We start from the raw sequence: 21,857 nt of genomic DNA on the forward strand, positions 1-21,857 counted from the left end.
ATAGTGATTGCACATGTATGAAGGTGCCGCTGGGTGCCTGAAGGCATAATCTGGATGGACAAAACCCAGTAACTGTTTTCTATTGCTTTAGGTGTCCGGATAATCTAATCAAAGGGCCGCCAGCAGGGGCAATGTGTATTGTTGGTTGGTGCCTTTTGAGTGTCTGACGGTATGGGTCACAAGGTGTAGTTGAAAGTTGTGATTTCTTGACCATTGCAACTGTATGGAGTATGATATGTTGGGAATGTCGTGGTTAATGAATACCTACAAATAGTGCTTATATGTTCATGTCATTCTGCTGCTAATAGGAGAGTTCTACAATTACATATAACTGTAAAATATATATCCAATGTGTATGTTGTGTTGATTTCAATGCGTGAGTAATACAAAGACCAGTGGTTTACATATAAGGTGTTAAGTTTTTTGTAGTGTTCACAATGTGTTGTGAGGATGGTGTTGTGCCAATACTTTACACTTTAACCCTGAGGTTAGGCCTGCCTGCTCTGTACTAAGCTACCCAAGGGTGAGCACAGGTTATCTGACAAGTGCATTGTACTTATCCTATCTAACATAGGTCACATCCCTCTTGCTGTTGCATGTTTGTGTAGTGAAAGTTCCCAGCAGAGCAGCAAGCGGAAGGAGCAGACACAGGTATAATCCCAGTAGTACTCCCCTTAACACTACAACACTTGGCTCTCTGAACCCCAAAAAGAACGACTACAGACAATCCCAACTAACTAGGCCTTCTGTACCCAATGTACTCTCCCCAGTGGTGTGCTTGCCTTACCCTGCATTGCTCAACTGGCTCTGGTCTGAAAGAGAGCTCAATGAGCTGAGTGCCCATACATATACTATATACAATCCAGTGCCCTGAACCTTGGCAGGGTCAGTCCACTCTATAATCCCTCTGATACAATAAGTATCATTGAGTTGAGCAACAACAACAACTACTATATGTGTCAATAGACCATTTAATTTGTGGTGAGCGCTAGGTAAATGAGCAATGTTGACAGAATGGCCCAGTCCATTGAGCTGAGTCACATTTATGTGTAGTTAATCCATTTCTAAAGCTCTCAGTCTTGGCCAATAAGGAACCAAGCCACAGGAAATATGAAGTGACAGTCGAGTGTGAATTGGTCAAATGGAATAAGAGCCCAGGTTTTCCGATGTCCACAGCATGCAACCCAGCCCCTAACCAAGGCCTTCAGCAGAGAACAGGTGATCACGTCTGAATGGGAACTTTGTGCAACTCTTCCTCCGCATCTGTGGGATGCTTCCCAGGGTGCATTGCTCTACATGCAATGCATGGCAGGGGTTGCAGTTTGAAAAGCCCCATAGCATATGTAAGCTTCTAACCTGGTTGTAATAATATTGTGTCCTGTAGTGTTATGTACAAAATTCTGTCAATTCCCATACTTTGCTATTATAATATACTAATTAATAAACATTCAAACATTATCAATCAGTCACATTCTTAACCTCCCAAATGCATGAGAAAACAACAAACTTACTGGGTTCCCGGGGATGCTGGGGCCTCGAGGCCCAGGTGGCCCTGGGGGACCTTGAACACCTCTCTGCCCATTGGTGCCCTAGAAACAGAGCGCATGAGAGAGAGAGAGAGAGAGCGAGAGCGGGTAAGGTGAGAGTTAATCCGTAGCAACTGTAGGTCAACCGCTGGCTTTGTTCCTTTGTGGCTGCGTGTCCTACACAGTCCAACTCCTTTAAAGCATCTTGCCAAATAAGGGGTCCTTAAAAAATAACAAACATTGAGTGCTGAGGCTCTCATTACGAGACAAGTGGGTGATAGAAGAATGCTGAATTACTGCAATCTCCAAGCAGTGCACAAAATTAGCGCATCGTGTGGGTTTTTCGCACACAGTAATATATATTAACACATGTGAAGAAAGCATGCAGTATTATCACATATTAATGCATGTGAAAAAGTCATATTCAGTAATGAGCCATGATATGACATATAAGAAAATAGCTTTCCTTTACATAGGATGACACAAAATAAGTTCTTGCAGGTTTCCCGTGCATGTTGGCTTTTCAACAGAAAACTTCCCCCTACATCTAGGGATTTGGGAAGAGCTAGGAATCTTTGCTACCGCCTAGAAGTGACATAAATATATCACATTAACATGAACATATCATTGACTCACCAAGGAAGGGTACAAAGTGCCACACACACTCACCTTTTCTCCTTTCCCTCCCGTGTATCCTGGAGGCCCACTTGGTCCAGGGGGTCCCTTCAGAGGGAAAGAACATGGTAAGTAGAATCTTTTCCTGGGCATAGATGTCATTGTATCTACATTCAGCACAACCCTCCATGATAGTCCCTGGACATTTTAGCTCACTTCTTAGTCCTGCACCTCTGCATGGTTAAGTGTGGCTCAGGGGTTAGAGGCGGCAGACCCGGAAGCTGAGATCGGTCCTGGACCAGGGTTCAATTCCCCGCCTCGGCGGGTCTTGGGCTAAAAAATTCCACGGACTCGATAATTCTCGCCCCGGTGCCTCCTCGACTCACGGGTTCACACTCTGTGACTCTGGGCAATAGCTTGCTTAATCTCCACAACGGCCCCTCGCGGCGGGATGCCTGACTTTCACCTTGTGGACACCCTGCCGGGGTTTCTCACATGGGAATACCAGGACGGGTTCCCTAAGCAAGCGCCAGGATGCCCTTTGGGTGACAGGTTTGCGCTATATAAGTACACCTACATTTACATTTACATTTACATTTAAGTATGCATTTTCCACCTTACTCTTTCCTAATCTCCTTTATTTTCTTTGTAATTGCTTATCTGTGGAACAGCCAGGTCTTTGAGGGTCTGGGGTGCATCACAGTGTCAGAGACACTAGTTATTATCTTTGGCTAGAGCCTCCTGCTAATCACTTACCCAGTCCCTGACTAGCATATTCCTTGCACCAACCTCTCTGATGTCACTTCCATCACATCGTTATCCCAGACTCCACTTCTCACACACCTTAAGACTCAACCATTCTTATCGCCTAGTACTGTAATCCTAATCCCTCAATATTGTATTCTCCCACAACTCATTCCTACCCATTTCCCTTTCTTCTTGCGCTCTTTTGAGTTTTCACCATTCTCGCTCTAGATGCACTCAGCCCACAGCCCACAGATCTAGCTCTCTTGACGGCATCTATCCGTGTTGGGCTTTCTTGTGCTGAGCTCGAAAACTCATGCCTGTCAGCTCCAGAGAGTCATGCTCCACCCCCTGGTGCTGCTGTTTCTTCCTTTCCACATTTCTGTCACCATTTTATTTTGAGAAACCCAACTCTGCTACTTAAAGCATCGGGTGCTGGCGCTATGATAATATAAAACCATTGCCTCCGCTTCTTTTAAGCCCGACTTTTCGCCTTCAGACTGGAAATACAGTCTGTGCCTAGACTTCCAAACCTCAATAGATAGCAGCAGATACATACAACCAAAGACAGCTCTACTCTTTCTGCACTTATTAAAGTTTTCCACCACTCCCTCCTCCCCCCCAGAGTGTCACTCCCTCCCCATTTGACTCCCCATTTGACGGTAGCTTGAAACACTTACTGGACTTCCAACCAAACCTCGTGCACCACTTTCACCCTGAAAACCAAGAAGAAACAGAAGAAAGTGAAGATACTTACATTTTCCATCAGTGATGCAACTCTGTTTTCAACCACACAATGGTGTCTGTTGCAATTGCCCCTTTGGACTGGGTAGTGGTCAATTTATCCAAGCCAGATCTGGCACGCCACCCTCACCCGGCAAATATATATTACGTTTAAAGGTAGGGTAATGTATGGGAATCCTTTGAAATGATTTTCACAGAAATAACTAAAAATGTACATTTAATATCACGCTGATTACCTGAAAAATGCATTTTTGCCTTAGTAAATAGGTATATTTACACACCGTGGTAACTCGTTTTCATAGTCCTGCAGGTGCTTGAATGAAGGGTGCTGAAAAGCTGGTTCCTTAGCATTCCTAGAGCTTAGAATAAGCTGTTAGGATTCTGAAAGCAGGTTGTGAGTTGTGTTGTTCCACCTCCCGTCCCCCACGTGTTGTCTGCCAACAATGGTACTTTTTATGGATCAGGAAAAACCAAAAGGGATTGTAGATGGGTTGCATGTCTGAAGGGACTGAAGGAATACCGACACAGGAATTACTATGGAGTGTAAGACTTGCTTCCCTGTAGATCTCGTTTCAAGGCATTGGTATCTTTCATAGATTCAATGCTTTCCGAGGATTCTGCAGTTTCAGAAAGGAAATCATTGTTTTAATGAAGTAATATTTACAAACTGCCACAACATTTTTCAAACACCTGTCTTGAGGCTTTTCCAAGGCCAGGCAGGCTTGTTTTATTCTAACTGCACTTACAGTGCTGACCGAGTACCTCTACCCCTAACACTACTTTATAGATTATCTTTTTTTAATTGAATTGCAATCAAAATATACCTCAGAGACAAACCAAAAGCCTCTCCATTTTAAGGATCTCCTGGCCTATTTCAGTATCCACCCTGGCATCGCAGGCAAGAGAGACATTTCCGCAGAATACTTTATGAAGTCTCCATGTAGCTGTTCTGCAGACTTCGGATTGGAAATTGTTTTTGAAAGCGTTCCTCAACTGGAGTGTTGTGTGACTATTTCAGACTGTTGTCTGTTTGTCTTGCTTTGGGCACATTTTATGTAATCTAGCTGCCATCTGGCTATTGTAGCCTTTGCCACTGTACGTTCATTTTTATTTCTTTGAGATGCATAAATATTAGAGGTGTTATTCAGAAATCTTTTGTCTTTTCCATATAGTGTTTAGGGCTTGTTTGAGGTATATTTACGGTAGACCATTTCAGCTATATTTGTAAGATTATTTATGGTAGCTGTCAATAATAGAGTTTCAATGCAATAAAAAAACATTTTTGAGGTGAATCTTAAATGAGTCCAGATGGTTATTTAGTTGATGAATTAGGACTTGTCAGCTGAAAATGCACCTTCTCTCTTGGCTGAGTTGATGGCCACCAGGAGCCTTAGCAAAGGGATATTTGGCCTTCCTCTGATGCTTTGTGATTTTATCATATATTAGAAGGATTGATAGTGCAGATGCAAGCTCCTTGATGAGTGCATGCTGTGGTGAGTTATATGATGTAGAATTTTAGAAAGCTAGGCCCACATTACGATGTCGGTCGGACGAGCATCCGACCAATATCGTATCAGGATGGAGTCTACCCAACATATAGTAGGCGGCTTCACCCGCTTTATTATGATCTGAATACTGAGAAGGTGGTCGGAAGCATGCATTTTTCAATTGTGGCTTGTGCTGCAGCTCGGGAAAGGGCCGCTGCACAAGCCACACTTGAAAAAGGCATGTTTACAAACATACTTGCACCGTGGCCAGGCACCACATGTGGTGCCTAGGTATTGGGGGGACACAGTGTGTGCCCTCCAGGTCCCATAGTGGAAGCCCAGAGGAATGGGGGGTAGGTGAGGGGGGCAGGGGCACTGCTCGGGGCCCCCAAAGTCCCTTTCCGTCTGCCTTTTCATGGTGGTTGGACCGACATGAAAAGACAGAGAGAAATAGACATTGTAATCCCTACAGCGGGGCCTGAGCAGGCACCGCTCCTATTGTAGGGATTCCGGTCCCACTACTGCTCTGACGGGCTCTTTGAGCCTAATGGAAAAACAGAAGTCGGTCAATCAGCCCTATGCCTCTGACCGTCGGATCATAATCCGGCAGTCGGACCGCTTCTGCAGATGTCGGTGGATCCACCACCGATGGCCTGTCAGTGGCGAAATAAGGCACTTAGGGCCAGATGTAGGTAATCCCAGATTACCAATTCTTAAATACCGAATGATACTGATTCAGTATTTAAGAACTGGCAATCGGGATGTAGGTATTTTTACCAATTCAATTACCGAATCGGTACGATTTGGTAATTACCGAATCGGTATTTACCGATTCGGAAATTGCCATTGATTCCTATGGGCCTTGAGGCCCATAGGAATCAATGTCAATTACCGAATCGGTAAATACCGATTCGGTAAAATTACCGAATTTACAAGGGGGACAGGGTGTCACTTTGACACCCTGTTGCACCCCTGATTCTGGCTTGTGTGCAATGTGACACACATACAGGCCCTTAGGGCATGTATGTGTGCCACATGGCACCGATGTCCATGCACAGATGTGCATTTACACAGGAATTCATTATTTACCACCAAGTATTATTTGGTGGTAAATAACGAATTCCTAAGGGCCTGTGGCTCTGTTTTCAGAGCCACCTACATCTGGATTTACAGAATAGGTAAATTTACCGATTCGGTGTTTTACCAAATCGGTAAATATACCGAATCTGTAACTTTACAGATTCTGTAAATTCAGGCCCCCTACATCTCAAACTCCAAATACCGGATGGTAACGGCCGAAATGGGCCGTTACCGACCGGTATTTGGCGACCTACATCTGGCCCTAAGTGTGCAGACGCAGGTCCTTTGTGTTGGAATGGAATGCGGATGATGGACGTAGATTATGGAATGTGGGTTGAGGGGATCGGCAGTTGTGATATGTAGAGAGTTAAATTTACTATTGCAGCCACTCCTTATGAATTGATGACATATCTTGAATAAATGTTCTCATTCATGAACTCAGCCAGGTCCCATCTTTGTAACACTGGCGACTAGTCTTGAGGAGTGGCAGAGGACCTGTGCTGGAAAACCTGTGGGAAAAACCCATATTAATTGCCTGACCACCCTCCTATTCTATTGGGTGTGTAATATAACATACAGACTGTTCTGAATTGCTGTACTTTTAAGTTTACGGAATTTACTGACCCCCCTACAGTTTCTAATGCTGCAAATACTCCTGTGGAAGTTTTATCGTCTGACAGAAAAATGCTCCATTTCTGCGCAAGATTCGAACTATCATTAACTCTTCAAAAGATCTGTTCAATAGTGCTAATTGACGACTTTTAGGGTGACTGGTAAAGATCTCTCAACAGATTCGAGCTCTCCAATATTTTTAGCCCCCTACACAGCAAGAAATAATCCCTAATTTGCTGATATTTAAAGAAAAGCCAGCGAGGAAGAGTGAAGGAGCTTTGCAAACAGTCAAATGTGTGAAACTCATTTGTATTATATAGATGTCCTAAGCGCTCAACACCATAGCTAGCCCAAATCTTACCAATTGGGTTGTGATATAGTTCTGGAAGATTCGGGTTTTCCCACAAGGGGAGATATGCATGAATGAGAGGTAAGGAGTATTTAGCTGATATTTCACACTAAATATAGACTATATCCCTTGTAGCCTTAAATTTAACTCTTTTGAGATAATTGGGATCATTAATTCGGTATAAAAACAGTCTGCTATCTGAGCCGAGCGGTAACCTTTAACAAAAGTCAGGGTTGCCCACAACTAGCAAATTGCGAAGGCGTCCAGCAAATCCAGCCCAATAATACATCTTGAAATCCGGGAGCTGTAACCCACCCTGGTTATAAGGACATTTAATGTACCGTATTGCACGCCGTGCCGTCTTATACCCCCAAACGACGCTGCCCAGAGCCCCCTCGAGTTTTAAAAAAAGGTCATTTGGAAGCAGTGAGGGTATTGACGAAACAAACATAATCATTTTGGTAATATATTCATTTTGTTATGATATTGCTCCTTCCTATTATACTGATGAGCAGCTTATGTACATTTTTAAAGCTTTTGGCCATGCGTTGTAGCAGAGGCTCATAGTTTAATACAACAATTTGCTCTATCTGGGGTGATATATGCACCCCCAAATATAAGGCAGTCAAACAAGCACCAGGGACCCATCTAACAAATTGAAAATTAAGAAGAACTTGTGTCTAACTAACATTCAATTTATATCCCGAGAAGATACCAAATTTGTGGGCTTTCTCTCTAAAATGATTCAGTGCAGATGCTGGGTCAGAAGAGTAAACTGCTACATTACCAGCGTACGCAGTAACTTTCACCTCGCACACTCCTGACCTAACTGGCTGAATATTGTTAAAATACAAACAATGTATAAACTGCTTAAAATATAATGCTATATAATGATAATGATATATCCGGAAGGGTGTTCAAGTTCAAAAGTTCAAAAAGACCTTTATTCGAATTTGATAAAATTCATAAAAGTACCGAACACAGCAAAACACACATGTACTTATAATACAAAACAATTATATAAATAACATTCCATACTAACAAGATAGTTCATACAGTAATTAAGCAGTAAATTTCATTATCTAATAAAGTTTTTGCAGTAGTATCATTATGACTGATTCTGATTTCAGGGACTTTCCATTGACTTGAGAGCACGTATGGCTAATCTTAAAAAAGAACTGGTACGAAAGGTCAGTTCATCAGTGTCCAGGGTAAGCAGCAACATATAGGATTCCTGAAGTGTGAGAGGTCTGACTTTTCTAAAATATGGGGTTAAAAACCATTTAATATATCTCATGTAAAATTTGCAGAAAAACAGAAAATGCAAATCATCTTGAGTACTTATACCATCACAAGGGCAGGGGGTAAGATCTATACAATGTTGGTACCCCAAAGGAAAAGACAGCAAAAATTTCACAGTTCCTGCCCTTAGACGAAATAATAAAGATCGCTCCCAGTTTGACATGGGAAGGGAGAGGTAAGGCGGCATAATTTGCATACAGAGACCATTTCCTATGTATTTCTTGACCCTGGATTTCTGAGATTCTCTTCCAAGCCGTTCATTACGATAAAAAGCATAAAGTGCCTTTTGGACCTCGAATTTATCCTTTAGTTCGATAGCCGTTGGGTCAGTGAACAAAATACCTCTACCAATTTCATTTAGTGTTTTAAAAACTTCTTTAAACCAGTTGATCTTCATGCCATTTTCACAATTTAAGCAATCCTTAATGATGTTTTGTGTAAGGACAGCAGCGTCGTTCCTCCAGATTCTGATCCAGAAGAGAACTGGTCTTGCTTTGATAAAATCACTTATGAAGGGGAGGTTAAGTTCATTATGGCAGATAAAATTAGAAGAGGAGATCGGTACACCCAGTAATTTTCTGCAGAAACGGTTTTCCTCTCTTTGGACACTGATACTGCTAACCGATCCCCAAACTTCGGCTCCATACGTGGCAACCGGAGAACATTGTAATTTAAAAATTTTAACAATGGCCTTTGTGGCGCCGATTTTCTTTGGGCGGGGGAGACTCAGGACAGAATTGTTGGCTTTCGAGAACTTGCTCGTGGCGTGGGCCACATGCCCACTCCACGAGCTGTTCGCAGCGAAAACCAACCCCAGATAAGGAAACTTATGGACAGATTCTAATTTATCTGTTCCGATTCGAATTGTGCTGAGTTTCCTTTTGCCCGGCCCACAGGACATAATAAAAGACTTTTTAAAATTTACTTTCAAATCCAGTCCCTCCATAAAATTTACAAAACTATGTACAAGCAGACGTAAAGCATTGGGTGTGCGTGCCATGAGGACAGCATTGTCTGCATATAAAAGCACGGGTAGTGGGTTGCCTAGAATTGTTGGGACATCAGGGGTAGCTTCCTTTAGACAATTGGACAAGCCATTAATATAAATAATAAACAGCAGGGGTGCTAAAACGCACCCCTGTCTCACCCCCCTCCCTATCTCAATGGCTCCTCCATTTCCTCCGGAAGGGTGTATATACCAACCCACCATTTACCAGCTGAGCCCAAGAATTATTATATAGGACCTGTACCCATTTGCAGTAGCGACCATTCAATCCATAAGCCGAGAGTGTGGAAAAGAGACAATCCCAAATAACTCGGTCAAATGCATTTTCGGCATCTAACAATATCATCCCCATAATAATGCCTAGTTTCTTTGCAACATCAAAAGCCACAATTTCCGTGTTGACATGAGCTGCAATGCCCCTACCTAATATAAAACCATGATGCTGGCTTGATACCAGTCCTGGCATAAGAGGATATAATCGGACGACTAAGATCTTAGCAAAGATCTTGGTATCTGCATTTATAAGAGAACTAGGTCGGTATGAACCACACTTCTCTGAAGGCTTCCCCTTTTTCTTTATTTTTTAAAAGACGATATTCCTCTTATTCCATGAACTAGGCAAATCCCCACTATCCCCTATAGATTGAACAACATCTCTTAGGAGGGGCCACAATATAGTCCTTAAACACTTTATAAAATTCCATGGGAATTGAAACATCACCGGCTGCCTTACCAGTGGTCAATGTAGGCAAGGCCTCCAAAGTTTTTTCACAAGTGGTTTCCCCTTGAAGAGTCTTGACTTGTTCAGCGCTGAGCCTTGGGAGGGTACAACCCTGTAAAAATTGACTAAACCCCATTTCATCAAACACATGGATTTGACCATATAATTTCAGACAGAACCCAACAAATCGTTCCAATATTAATTGATTCAGTGTATATAAAGCTCCATCCTCACCCTTAAAGCCTTAATGCAACTCCTAGCTTTTGTATCTGCCAATTGGTGCACCAGCACTCTCCCTACCTGCTTGCCATACTCATACTGGAGGAGATGGTGTTTATTGTAACCGTTCACGGCATAGCAACTCCCACAAATGGTTTGACCATCAACTTAAAACCCAACATTTGGAGTTACGCCAGCTGGAGCGTAAATGGAGAAGAACCTACTGTTCTTTGAGCAGAGACATTTACGTTACTGCCCGCAATAAATACAAAAAAGCCATTGCTGTGGCCAAAGCTACCTATGTCTCTAACAGGATCCTCTCCGCCCCCTGTAAATCAAAGGAGATCTTCAAGGTGCTTGAAGAATTCTCTTCCGATCCCAGGACGCTCCCTACCCAGGCTCCGACTCAGGAATCCTGTAATGCCCTCAGCACTTTTTTTCTGGAAAAAATTGTCCTGATCAAGGACACTATTCCGGTTACCGTTCCTGGTGCAAATCTCACCTGCCCCCCTCCTAACGCTCTCACTTTCACTCACTTTCCCCCTCTAGATTCTAAATCTTTGGCCACCCTGGCCACTCGGATTAAATCTGGTTCTCCGGATGACTGTTGTCCACCTTCCATACTACGGGACATCTGTCTCCATCTCCCTGATAATGTTCTCTCTCTGCTAAACTCTTCTCTTTCTTCTGGCTCCGTACCTAACTCCTTCAAGGCAGCTGTTCTAGTGCCTTTACTGAAGAAACCGGGAGCGGACCCCACGGTCCTGGCGAATTATCGGCCTATTTCTCTTCTGCCCTTCTTCGCCAAAATCCTGGAAGCCCATGTCACCACTTGTCTCTCGCAGTTCATTGAGAGCTCCAGCTTCCTCGAGGGCAACCAGGCCGGTTTTAGACCCGGCCACTCCACGGAGGTAGTCATCTTGGCCGTACTGGACGCTCTCCGAGCTGGCGTGGACAGGGGCACCTCCCAGGCCCTGGTTCTTTTAGATCTGTCGGCCGCCTTCGACACGGTGGATCATAACATCTTACTCCACCGTGTCGAACAGGCCGGCATCCAGGGCCTGGCGTTGACGTGGGTCAAATCCTTCCTGTCCGGGAGGTCTCAGACTCTTAGCCTGGGTACTTTCAGGTCTTCCAGGGAGTGTTCACTCTGCGGGGTTCCCCAGGGCTCTTCCTTATCCCCTCTTCTCTTTAATCTATATCTTCAACCTCTTCTCTTTTCTCTGAGGCAGTGGGACGTCACCGTATTCAACTACGCTGACGACCTGCAACTCATCTTTCCTCTTGACTCTTCTTCTGCTGTTTCTAATTTCCAGGCGGCCATGACTCATATCCTCCAGTGGATGAGCCAGAACCAGCTCAAACTCAATCCCGGGAAGACGGAACTCCTTCTTCCCGGCAAGAGCTCTATTCACTGGGGCCCGCATTTCTGGCCGGGAGACCTCGGTGCTCCTCCTTCCCCCGTGGCTTCAGTAAAGAGTCTCGGGGTCATCATTGACTCCGAATTATCTCTCAAACCCCAAATAGGGTCGGTGGTCTCCACCTGCATGTACCAGCTGCGCAGGATCAGAAAGGTGGCGTACCTTCTGACGCCCGAAGCCCTGATTTTAGTCATCATGGCCCTTGTCCTCTCCCGTTTGGATTTCTCCAACTCCCTTTATCATGGGCTGCCTACAGGCCTTCTCGCTAGACTCCAGATCGTCCAGAACCAAGCGGCGAGACTAGCCTGCGGGATTCCGAAATGGCAATCAGCCAAACCCTTTCTTGCTAAACTCCACTGGCTTCCTATTTCCTCCAGGCCTTAAAAATCGGCTGCCTCACTTTCAAATCCCTCACTGGCACTTGCCCTGCCTTTCTGAAATCCCTCATCAGTCCCTATTGCCCCTCTCGGAATCTCAGATCTTCTACCCTTCGCCTCTTGGTTGTTCCCTCTTTTAAACTTTGCAGAATGGGTGGCCGGAGATTTGCTCTCCTTGCCCCCACACTCTGGAACTCTCTTCCCCCCTCACTCAAATTCTCAAATTCACTAACCCAATTTCGTAAATCCCTAAAAACCTGGCTTTTCCCACACTCTGGTTAAATCCTTTTTCCCTCTCAGTGTCAGACTAGCGCCAGGAAACCCACGGTGACAGAGCGCTTTAAAAATGCCCCTTAACATAACCAGCAGCAGCTACCATCTCCCTTTATCTACTTCCCAGGCATGAGAGCTTCTCAATCAGAGAAAAATATATTTTCTGTTGCTCTTGCCCCCCCGCCTAATACCATCAGCGAGCAATACTTCTAACTGTGTAACTACACGCCGTGTTGCCCTCATGCAAAGTTCTTTGTTGTTATTTTGCTGGTAAATATACTTCTGAGTAATACCCCTTATGAAGGCTTTTTTTATAGTATCCCACACAGTCTGAGGGGATGCAGACCCAACATTGTTTTCTATGAACTCTGATCATTCTTTTTGAACCATCAATATGTACTCCTTCTTCATGAGTAAGTGGCGAGAAAAAAGTGTGCCTTTGACAACTTGCATCCTACAGACTGAAAAAACAACAAAATAGGATTATGGTCCGATGTCACTCTAGGACACAGTTCCATAGCCGGAGACTGTAGTATCCTATCTTAAACTTAGCCAAATCTATCCCAGAATATTGTTTGTGTGGAGCAGAGTAATACGTATACCCTGGCACTGTTGGATTTAGAAATCTCCATGCGTCCCTAAAGCAATGTATACGTGCTAGTTCAAGAATGGAGGCCCTAACCTTCCTTATTCTTGAAGGAGCATGCTGTTTAGTCGAATCAATGGTGTAATCCATAGTGCAGTTAAAATCGCCCATGACTAGTAGTCCCTCTGTCATGACTGATAGAGGGGAGAAGAACAAATGTCCCAAATGTGGATTGAAGGCTGCTAATTTGTTGCATATGTTTGTCACTTGCCCAAAATTTGGGATATTTTGGAAAGAAGTGAGCAACTATATTAGGAGCTGTCTTGGCTCAGAGCTGCAATTAACTAATAAAGTGATTATGTAGGGGTGTAGCGGGGTAGCAGATGTAGGGCTAAAAAGCCTTGTCTCTCTCATAATTGTTACAGCTAGGCTGTACATAGCTCGACAATACCCCCACAAGAGTAGCTGAGTGTTGGGTAACCCTTTAGAGGGATTTATACGAGGGAATTTGCTTTAGCTAGGACTAGGGATATTACACTCTTTTAAAAAATTGGAACAAATATGGTGCAGGTTTATTTGGGATTCAACTTGATTTAATTCGATCTTTTTTGCCTTAAAAGTAATAATAGTAATGTAGCCCGAATTATGATTTGTCTTCTTCACATATCTAATCGCATTGCTCACAGTACAGTATGAGGATTATTCACAACTTCTGGTTTGACATGAAACGTCAGTATGATTGTATAGCTTCTTGCTTCATGCATTTTTATGTATTTTATCTAAATGCATCTCTGAGCTTTTTTGTTTGTTGATCAATTTTACAAAAAAAAAAACTGTATTAAATTCCTTATAGGCCCGATGAGCCCGTAACAGCACCTTCTTGTTTTCTCTGCAACTTAATTTATTGATTTATTTTATAGGGTGCACAAATCCATCCAGCCATCTGGTTTTAACAAGCTAAACATCAAACTACTACATGAAATGTACAGGATACCATAAGTAAGCACTGCGATAATAGTAATAGTGGCTTATTGGTAGGGGCAATTGTAGGTCTGCCACTGGCAATAAGGCCACTAACACATGGAAGGACTCAGCAAAGGTCTTAGAAAATTATTCCTATGCTCAGCCCTTGGTAACTTGGCTGCGAGTAGACGGGCTTAACTTCAAAGATAGGTATGTAAAGCATTTAAAAACACCATTTCAGTAAATATTGAAGACACAACAACATAAACAAGCATTGGAAATGCAATAGGTCTCGCACCATTAGAGTTAGTGCTTTTAGAATTGTTTATGGGGTTTTTTTGTAAATGTTTAGCATTTTTGTTTCCTGTAGCCAATGCTAAAGAATTACAAATAAAAAAGCCATAAACATTTCTTAAAGCTCTAACTGAAATGGTCTGAGACCTATTGCACTGTGTGAGGGTGAGGGGTTGAGGGTGAGTGAGGGTGAGGGTGGGTGAGGGTGAGTGAGGGTGAGGGGTTGAGGGTGAGTGAGGGTGAGTGAGGGTGAGGGGTTGAGGGTGAGTGAGAGTGAGGGTGAGTGAGGGTGAGGGTGAGTGAGGGTGAGGGGTTGAGGTTGAGGTTGAGGGTGAGGTGTTGAGGGTGAGTGAGGGTGAGGGTGAGTGAGGTGTTGAGGGTGAGTGAGGGTGAGGGTGAGTTAGGGTGAGGGGTTGAGGGTGAGTGAGAGTAGTTGAGGCTGAGTGAGGGTGAGTGAGAGTGAGGGTGAGTGAGGGGTTGAGGGTGAAGGTTTGAGGGTGAGGGTGAGGGGTTGAGGGTGAGTGAGGGTGAGGGGTTGAGGGAGGGTGAGGGTGAGTGTGGGTGAGGGTGAGTGAGGGTGAGGGTGAGGGTGAGGGTGAGTGAGGGTGAGTGAGGGTGAGGAGTTGAGGGTGAGGAGTTGAGGGTGAGTGAGGGTGAGGGTGAGTGAGTGTGAGGGGTTGAGGGTGAGTGAGGGTGAGGGTGAGTGAGGGTGAGGCTGAGGTGTTGAGGGTGAGTGAGGGTGAGTGAGGGTGAGTGAGAGGTTGAGGGTGAAGGGTTGCCAATAGGTCTCGCAGTAGGAAAGTTGGAGCTATTACAATTGCAAATAGCAATGCCTTTTATTTTTGTTTTAATTTTAAAAACATAAAGGGCTTTGTCATGTACAAAACCAATAGCTCCAACTTTCCTACTGCGAGACCTATTGGCAATACCAGTGCTTGTTTTTTTTTAGTCAAAGCAACACACGCTCTTGCGTACATGCAGGCACACCACCCAAGAGCATCTGACATCTCTGAGAAAATATGTAAGTACATTCATATTCTGTTCACAGTATGTTATGGTCAGGCATGTCTGAGGACATCTTAGGGCCAGGCATATGAAAGAACATGCATATGTTAAGGTCATGCATACATCTGAGAGGGTTCAGAATAAAAGACAACCTGTCTTCACGATCTTGGGACATCTACTGGGCACGTGACCTTCCTCATCGCCTCAACCCTCTGCATAGGGGCTAAATACAAACATCTAAGAATTAAGCAAGTGCAGGTCATGTTCATATGGTGCATAAAAGGGATGTCACATGGAGTGTGGCCTTAAGGCTGTGAAGTAACTGCTCTCATAGAACCAACATGTGTGCACATATAATAATGGGCGTTTTCAGGGTGTGGCAGAGGGGTCCCTCGAGGGCATTGTTCTAGGACCTCATACTTTCCACTATTTAATTAAAAAATGTAGGATCTCGAATTCACACGCACACAAATTAACACATTCCACTTGCAGGGTGTTGAATTTGTGATAACTTAGGGATTGTGAGCGCATCCTGAGATGTATGACTTTTGCTTGAAATAAGATTACACACTGTCCTATTTTCACACAATGGTAGGCACTGGCTTTGGTTTGCTTCACTTTGATGAATGCCGATCTGAACGCAGTGATACAGAGCGAGTTGCCCAGGATCACACAACTGAGAAGTTCCTCAGAAGACTGCCTCTGCAGCAAACCCCCTGACCGACACAGCGTAGATCTTGTTGCAGTGACAAACAGAGCTCTACAGACACGTCCCTGTATATCTGGCGCAGCGCAGTGCTGTGAATTAGAGTACACAAAACGGAGGGGTGTACGCGTGATTGGGACAGTAAAAAATACAAGTGCTTTTAAATGACATATTTACATGAAACATAAAATGAGTATCACTGCGGCGGGTAACAGTAAACCTCGGTTATTCAGCGCCAAGAAGCTCCAGAGGTGAACGTGCAATTAGCAAACATGCATGTTACATTCACGTTTACATGCACGAGCAAATGAGGCGATCTGCCAAAAATGTAAAGATTTTTGTTGAACCTCGGTAGTCAGGAGTAAAACCAGCATCATCTCCCAGTCCCGCCACGTTCCTGCCCCCAAGCAAACCTCTTGCTGTAGCAGTAGCGCCACTCCAAGAGACCTAAGAGCAATGCAGGCAGAATGAGAGAAGACTGCCACATATCGGAAATGTAAGATTATAAAGGGACCGCGGAGCCGAATGGGAGATTTGACATGGCGTGGAAGCCATCTATTTCACTAGACGGCAGTGTAAGCGCCTCTGTCATCTGCAAACACCCCGCCCCCCAACAATCCCCTTTACAATCAAAGAAACCCAACAGTCTCTGTGAAGTCTGAGAGTGAGTCAGGGACGCATCACAGCATCACGGGCCATGAGAGACGGAACGCAGGGGTAAAATCTGCACGGAGCAGAGGCAGGGGAGAGGGGTGACAGGGCAGCATGTGACGGATGAGGGGCCGCTAGCAGGGTAAGGCAGATGGAAAAGGAAGGAGAGAGGGGTGGAATAAAAAGGAAAAGAAACAAGGCGGGCAGGGGAGGGGGCGGAGCGGGGAGAGCGGCATGTGGGTGTTAAGAAGCCGGGCCAAGATAGCACAGAGAGCAGACAGTCAGTCGGGAGAAATGCACAAGGCGGGCAGGGGAGGGGGCGGAGCGGTGAGAGCGGCATGTGGGTGTTAAGAAGCCGGGCCTTTGAAGTGAAGCTAAGCTTCACTTCAAAAGGTGTCGGAGGAATGCGGCTGACGGCGATTGCGGCTGTGCACGCGCTTTTAAGCTCAATGCACATGCGCATTGAGCTTAAAAGTCACGGGCACTGCAAGGAATCGCCACGATTCCTTGCTTCTTAGTTAAAAGTTGTTTAAGCCGCAATAGGCTCGCAAGCTCGATGCGCATGCGCATCGACAGGCGAGACCTAAAAACCAACACCAATTTATAAAAATAGGTTATATTTTTATCTTTTAAATGACACCAAAACAAAAAAAAAACACAGAACGAGAGATATGAATTTTTAGAGATTAGTCACTTTCTAGTGCTTAGAAACCAACAGTGCCCCTTCTAGTCATTTTGTTTTCTGTGACAAGGACACACCTTTAGAAATTGTTCTGGAGAATTTTCTCATCACTGTGTAGTGCCGCCTTCTCCAGCAGGCAGGATCCAGTTAGAACTCCTTCGTGAAGTTCTGCTTGTGGGTCCCAAAGTATCCAAAACACAATCCAAGGTTCTTGAATCTCCAAAGGGTCCTTGAAAGTGTGAAACTTCAATTCCGTAATCCATTTGAACCAAACCCTAACAAATCCACTGGTACTCCAGGCTGGGAATTCTTTGTGGGGATGTCCAGGTGAGCTCTGTTAACCTGTAGCTTGCAGGGAGTCTACTCTTTAGTCCTTTTGAAGCAGGTTTGATCCACGGGGCTGTAGTTTCCAATGGTGCAAAAAAAGGTGCAAACTCAGAGTCCTTGCCTTTGCAAATGCACTTCAAAATCTTCAGCGTAGATAGACCCTTCTGATTCTCTTCAGTTTCAAGCAGTAGATCTGGAGGGCTCTGCCCCTCTCAGATACTTATTACAAGTTCTCTGGGTCATTCAGGAGGTCACTTCTGACCAATAGGAGCAGGATAACTCCTAAAAGGTATGACCACATCCTGTAGAGTGTGGCATTATTTTGTCCCAGTGTGCATCAAATCTTCCAAATCCATAATGGCTGATTTTCCAGCAAGGAGGTAAGAGCTGGCTAAACACACCCCCTAGAATGGCTTGGTTCCATAGACTCTCCCCCTACCATCTGCGCATACTTTCTCTAATCCTAGGTCTGGTGGGGTCAAAAGTGGAAAGTGGAAACTGACACAGTGGCCATCCCTCTGCCGTTGAAGACTATGTTTACGACTCCTCCCCCTGGCCTGGCATTCCTATGGAACAGCACACTGCCCTCCCAGCAGAGCTGATTAACCCCAAGGGCTCTATATCACCTCTTCAAGGCAGCCTGGCAAATCCACTTAACTCTGACCAATCAGGGCAGACCACTGGAAGTTTGAATTTGGACTTACAAACAAGAAAGTCTTATAACTTCTTGTAGGTACACTTCAGGAGAAATTCATCAATATGATATTGTTGGATTTATTACTACCATTCTGGGAAGTATTTGAATGGCCATTCTAGTCCTCTCCTATCAGTAGTTATTAAAAAATAACTTCCTACCGTGTTAACCTATGTAACAAGAGATTTGCAATGGGAAAAATGACTAGGGGCATTTTTCCAGCACCAGGACTAACAAAAACCTATTTTACTTGCCTTATATCTAAAGGAACCCCACCGCATGTGCTACTAGGGGAGACTTTAGGGGTTATGAATCTGTAGAAATATTGCAGATTCTCCCTCAACTGTGCTCCTGGCATATAAAAACTCATTTTATAAGGGTGTACCTTATAGATAACTGACCCACGCCCATGCGATACCTAGGGGAGACCCAAGCATAAAAAAACGTATTTTATAAGGGTGTACCTAATAGATAACTGACCCCCCGCCCCTGTGAAACCTAGGGGAGACCCTAGCGGTCCCTAATATGCTGAAACATTGTAGGATATCCATTTTTAAGTGCCCCTACCACCAAAGTAGAGTTTCGGCACAATTTACTTTTTAAAAGCAGTCCTGGCACACAGGGCTGTTTTTAGACTGACCTCAGGCTTCAGCAGTGCACACATGCAAGTGCAGAAATAGCTGCTGGCCTCTAAACTGCCATGCTCCAGGGTACTGGGGACTTCTAGGTAGTTTCAATCCCCTGTCCTATTAGATACCAGGGGCTTATGGGGTAGGTCATGCCAATTACAGGGGGTACCCCACCATACCATAGTGTACCCTAGTGTATGTTAGGTGTTTTACCTGTCTTCTAATGTGTCTTTTTCAGCATAGCACTGTCCCTGGGCCTGGTTAGGCAGAGCTCAGAGTCAGTCAAAATCAGTTACTACCAGTATCAGTCAGCAAAAAGTGCCCAGGGTATAGGATGACTTTGCAACATAGCCCCCTCCCAAACAAAAGGTGATGGGTTACTAACCTACCCTGGTAGTCCTCATCAGCTAAGTGGAAAACCTGGAAAGTCCATCTGCATTTGCATGGGCAACCCCAGGTCAGTGTTCCACTGTAAAGTCCATCCCCTGAAGGGAAAGGGACCACCTTAACAGACAGCTTGGGACCCCTCTCATCTGCATGAGCCATCTTAGAGATCTGTGGTCAGTTTGAACACGAAAGTGAGTCCCAAACAAATATGGTCTCAACGTTTTCAGGGACCACAGCAAAAGCCTCTCTCTCAATGGCACTCCACCTCTGCTCTCTGGGAAGAAGCCTCCTGCTAATAAAGGCAACTGGCTGATCAACACCCCCTTCATTTAGCTGTGACAATACTGCCCCAATCCCTTGCTCTGAAGCATGTCTGAACCACAAATTATTTTGTGTAGTCAGGGGCCAGAGCAATGGTGCTGAACACATAGCAGTTTTCAGAGTGTCAAAAGCCTTCTGACACTCTGGGGTCCAAATCACTTTCCTGGGCCTCTTTGTAGAAGTGAGTTCTGTTAGGGGCCCCACAATGGTCCCAAATTTTGGAACACACCTTCTATAGTACCCTGTCAGTCCAAGGAATGCCCTGACTTGAGGCTGGGTAACAGGAGCTGTCCAATCCAAAATAATTCGAATTTTAGCTTGGAGAGGCTGTACATGATCCCCACCTACCAGGTGGCCCAGGTACACCAGAGAACTCTGCCCTATTTGGCGCTTGCTTGCCTTAATAATCAGGCCCACCTGCTGCATGGCCTGACGCACTTCCCTTAGGTGGCTTAAGTGATCCCCCCAGGTAGAACTGTATAAAGCTATATCATCCAGGGAAGCTGCACTGAACTATTCCAACCCAGACAAGACCCTGTTCACCAACCTTTGGAAGGTGGCAGGTGCATTCTATTAACCAAAGGGCATTATCTTGAACTGATAATGTCCCTCTGTTGTGGAGAATGCTAACCTCTCCTTTGCTCCTTCGCTCTTTCAGTGGGGGAAATCTGCCAGTAACCTGAAGTAAAATCAAAAGTACTTAGCAGCCCCTAGCATATCAATGAGCTCATCAGCTATAGGTATAGGGTGAGCGTCAGTCTTTGTGACTGCATTCAAACCTCTATAGTCCACACAGAGCCTTAACTCCTTGGGTCCCTCTTGAGGATTAGGTTTAGGTAACAGCACCACCGGACTGGCCCATGGACTCTCAGATGGTTCAATTACCCTCAGCTCTAGCATCTTAGCAACCTCAGCTTTAATGCTGGCTCTGACGTGGTCAGACAACATGTACACTTTATTTTTGACAGGTAGGCTGTCACCAATGTTAATGTGAACACACCACTTAGTGATGCCTGGGGTCAAGGAGAACAGGCCAGCAAACTGCTCCAGCACTTGCTTACAGTCTCTGTGCTGCTGGTCTGTCAATTTGGGAGAGAGCACAACTCTCTCCACTGATCCATCTTGCACATTAGTGGAGAGAAGGTCAGGCACAGGCTCAGTTTCCTCCTCCACACCCTCGTCAGTGAGCAGTAACATGGTCATGCCTGCCCTGTCATGGTGGGGTTTCAATCTATTCACATACAGGACCCTATGAGGGTTCCTGGGGTACCAAGGTCAACCAAATAGGTAACCTCACACTTTTTTTCCAAGATTGAATAGGGCCCACTCCACTTCTCATGGAGGTCCCTGGGAGCCATAGGCTCCAACACCCACACCGTTTCCTGTTTGCCTTGTACATGTACTCTGCCATTCTAGATTTTAGGCCTAGCACATATAGAAGCAAAGGACAATGTGCTTGACTAAGAGGCTTTTCTGAAGACTCTCTCAGCAGGCTCAATGGCCCCCTCACAGGGTGTCCAAACACCAACTCAAATGGACTGAAACCAACCCCTTTCTGTGGCACCTCCCTGTAGGCAAACAGTAAGCATGGGAGGAGAACATCCCATCTCCTCCTGAGTTTCTCTGACAACCCATTTATCATGCCCTTCAGGGTTTTGTTGAATCTCTCAACAAGACCATTGGCTTGTGGGTGATAGGGGCAGTGAACTTGTAGTTAACACCACACTCATCCCACATAGCAGTCAGATAGCTGGACAGGAAGTTTGTGCCCCTATCTGACACCACCTCTTTTGGAAAACCCACTCTGGTGAAAATGCCAAGCAGTGCTCTAGCCATCGCAGGAGCATCAATGGTTCTAAGAGGTGTGGCTTCAAGGTACCTAGTAGCATGGTCAACTACCACTAAGATATTCCTATTCCCTGATGCAGTAAGTGGGTCCAGGAGACCAACAATGTCCTTCCCCACCCTTTCAGAAGGAACCCCCACCACTGGCAGTGGTATTAGGGGAGCCTTGGTCTTGCCCCCTGCCTTGCCCCTGGCCTGACAGGTGACACAGGAGCTGCAAAACTGCTTTACCTTTTCAGACATATGGGGCCAGTAGAAATGGTTCACCAATCGGTTCCATGCCTTTGTCTG

The 21,857-nt window shown here is 45.0% G+C and overlaps 1 protein-coding gene across 5 annotated transcripts in view; it reads right to left on the minus strand.

Moving 5' to 3' along the window:
* The window catches only part of COL16A1 (collagen type XVI alpha 1 chain), a 950,832-nt gene that overhangs the window by 303,632 nt on the left and 625,343 nt on the right, over nt 1-21,857 (minus strand). For 3 of the 5 annotated variants that reach the window (XM_078680647.1, XM_078680646.1, XM_078680643.1), the window contains exons 35-37: nt 3,566-3,601; nt 2,196-2,249; nt 1,512-1,589 (exon numbers count right to left, since the gene is read on the minus strand). In XM_078680647.1, coding sequence (XP_078536773.1) covers nt 1,512-1,589; nt 2,196-2,249; nt 3,566-3,601 — 168 coding nt within the window. The remainder of the gene's footprint in view (nt 1-1,511; nt 1,590-2,195; nt 2,250-3,565; nt 3,602-21,857) is intronic. The other 2 variants (XM_078680648.1, XM_078680645.1) reach the window with 1 other exon arrangement.

The sequence above is a fragment of the Lissotriton helveticus genome, chromosome 3_1 (assembly GCF_964261635.1).
Source record: "Lissotriton helveticus chromosome 3_1, aLisHel1.1, whole genome shotgun sequence".
NCBI classification, from domain to species: Eukaryota; Metazoa; Chordata; class Amphibia; order Caudata; family Salamandridae; genus Lissotriton; species Lissotriton helveticus.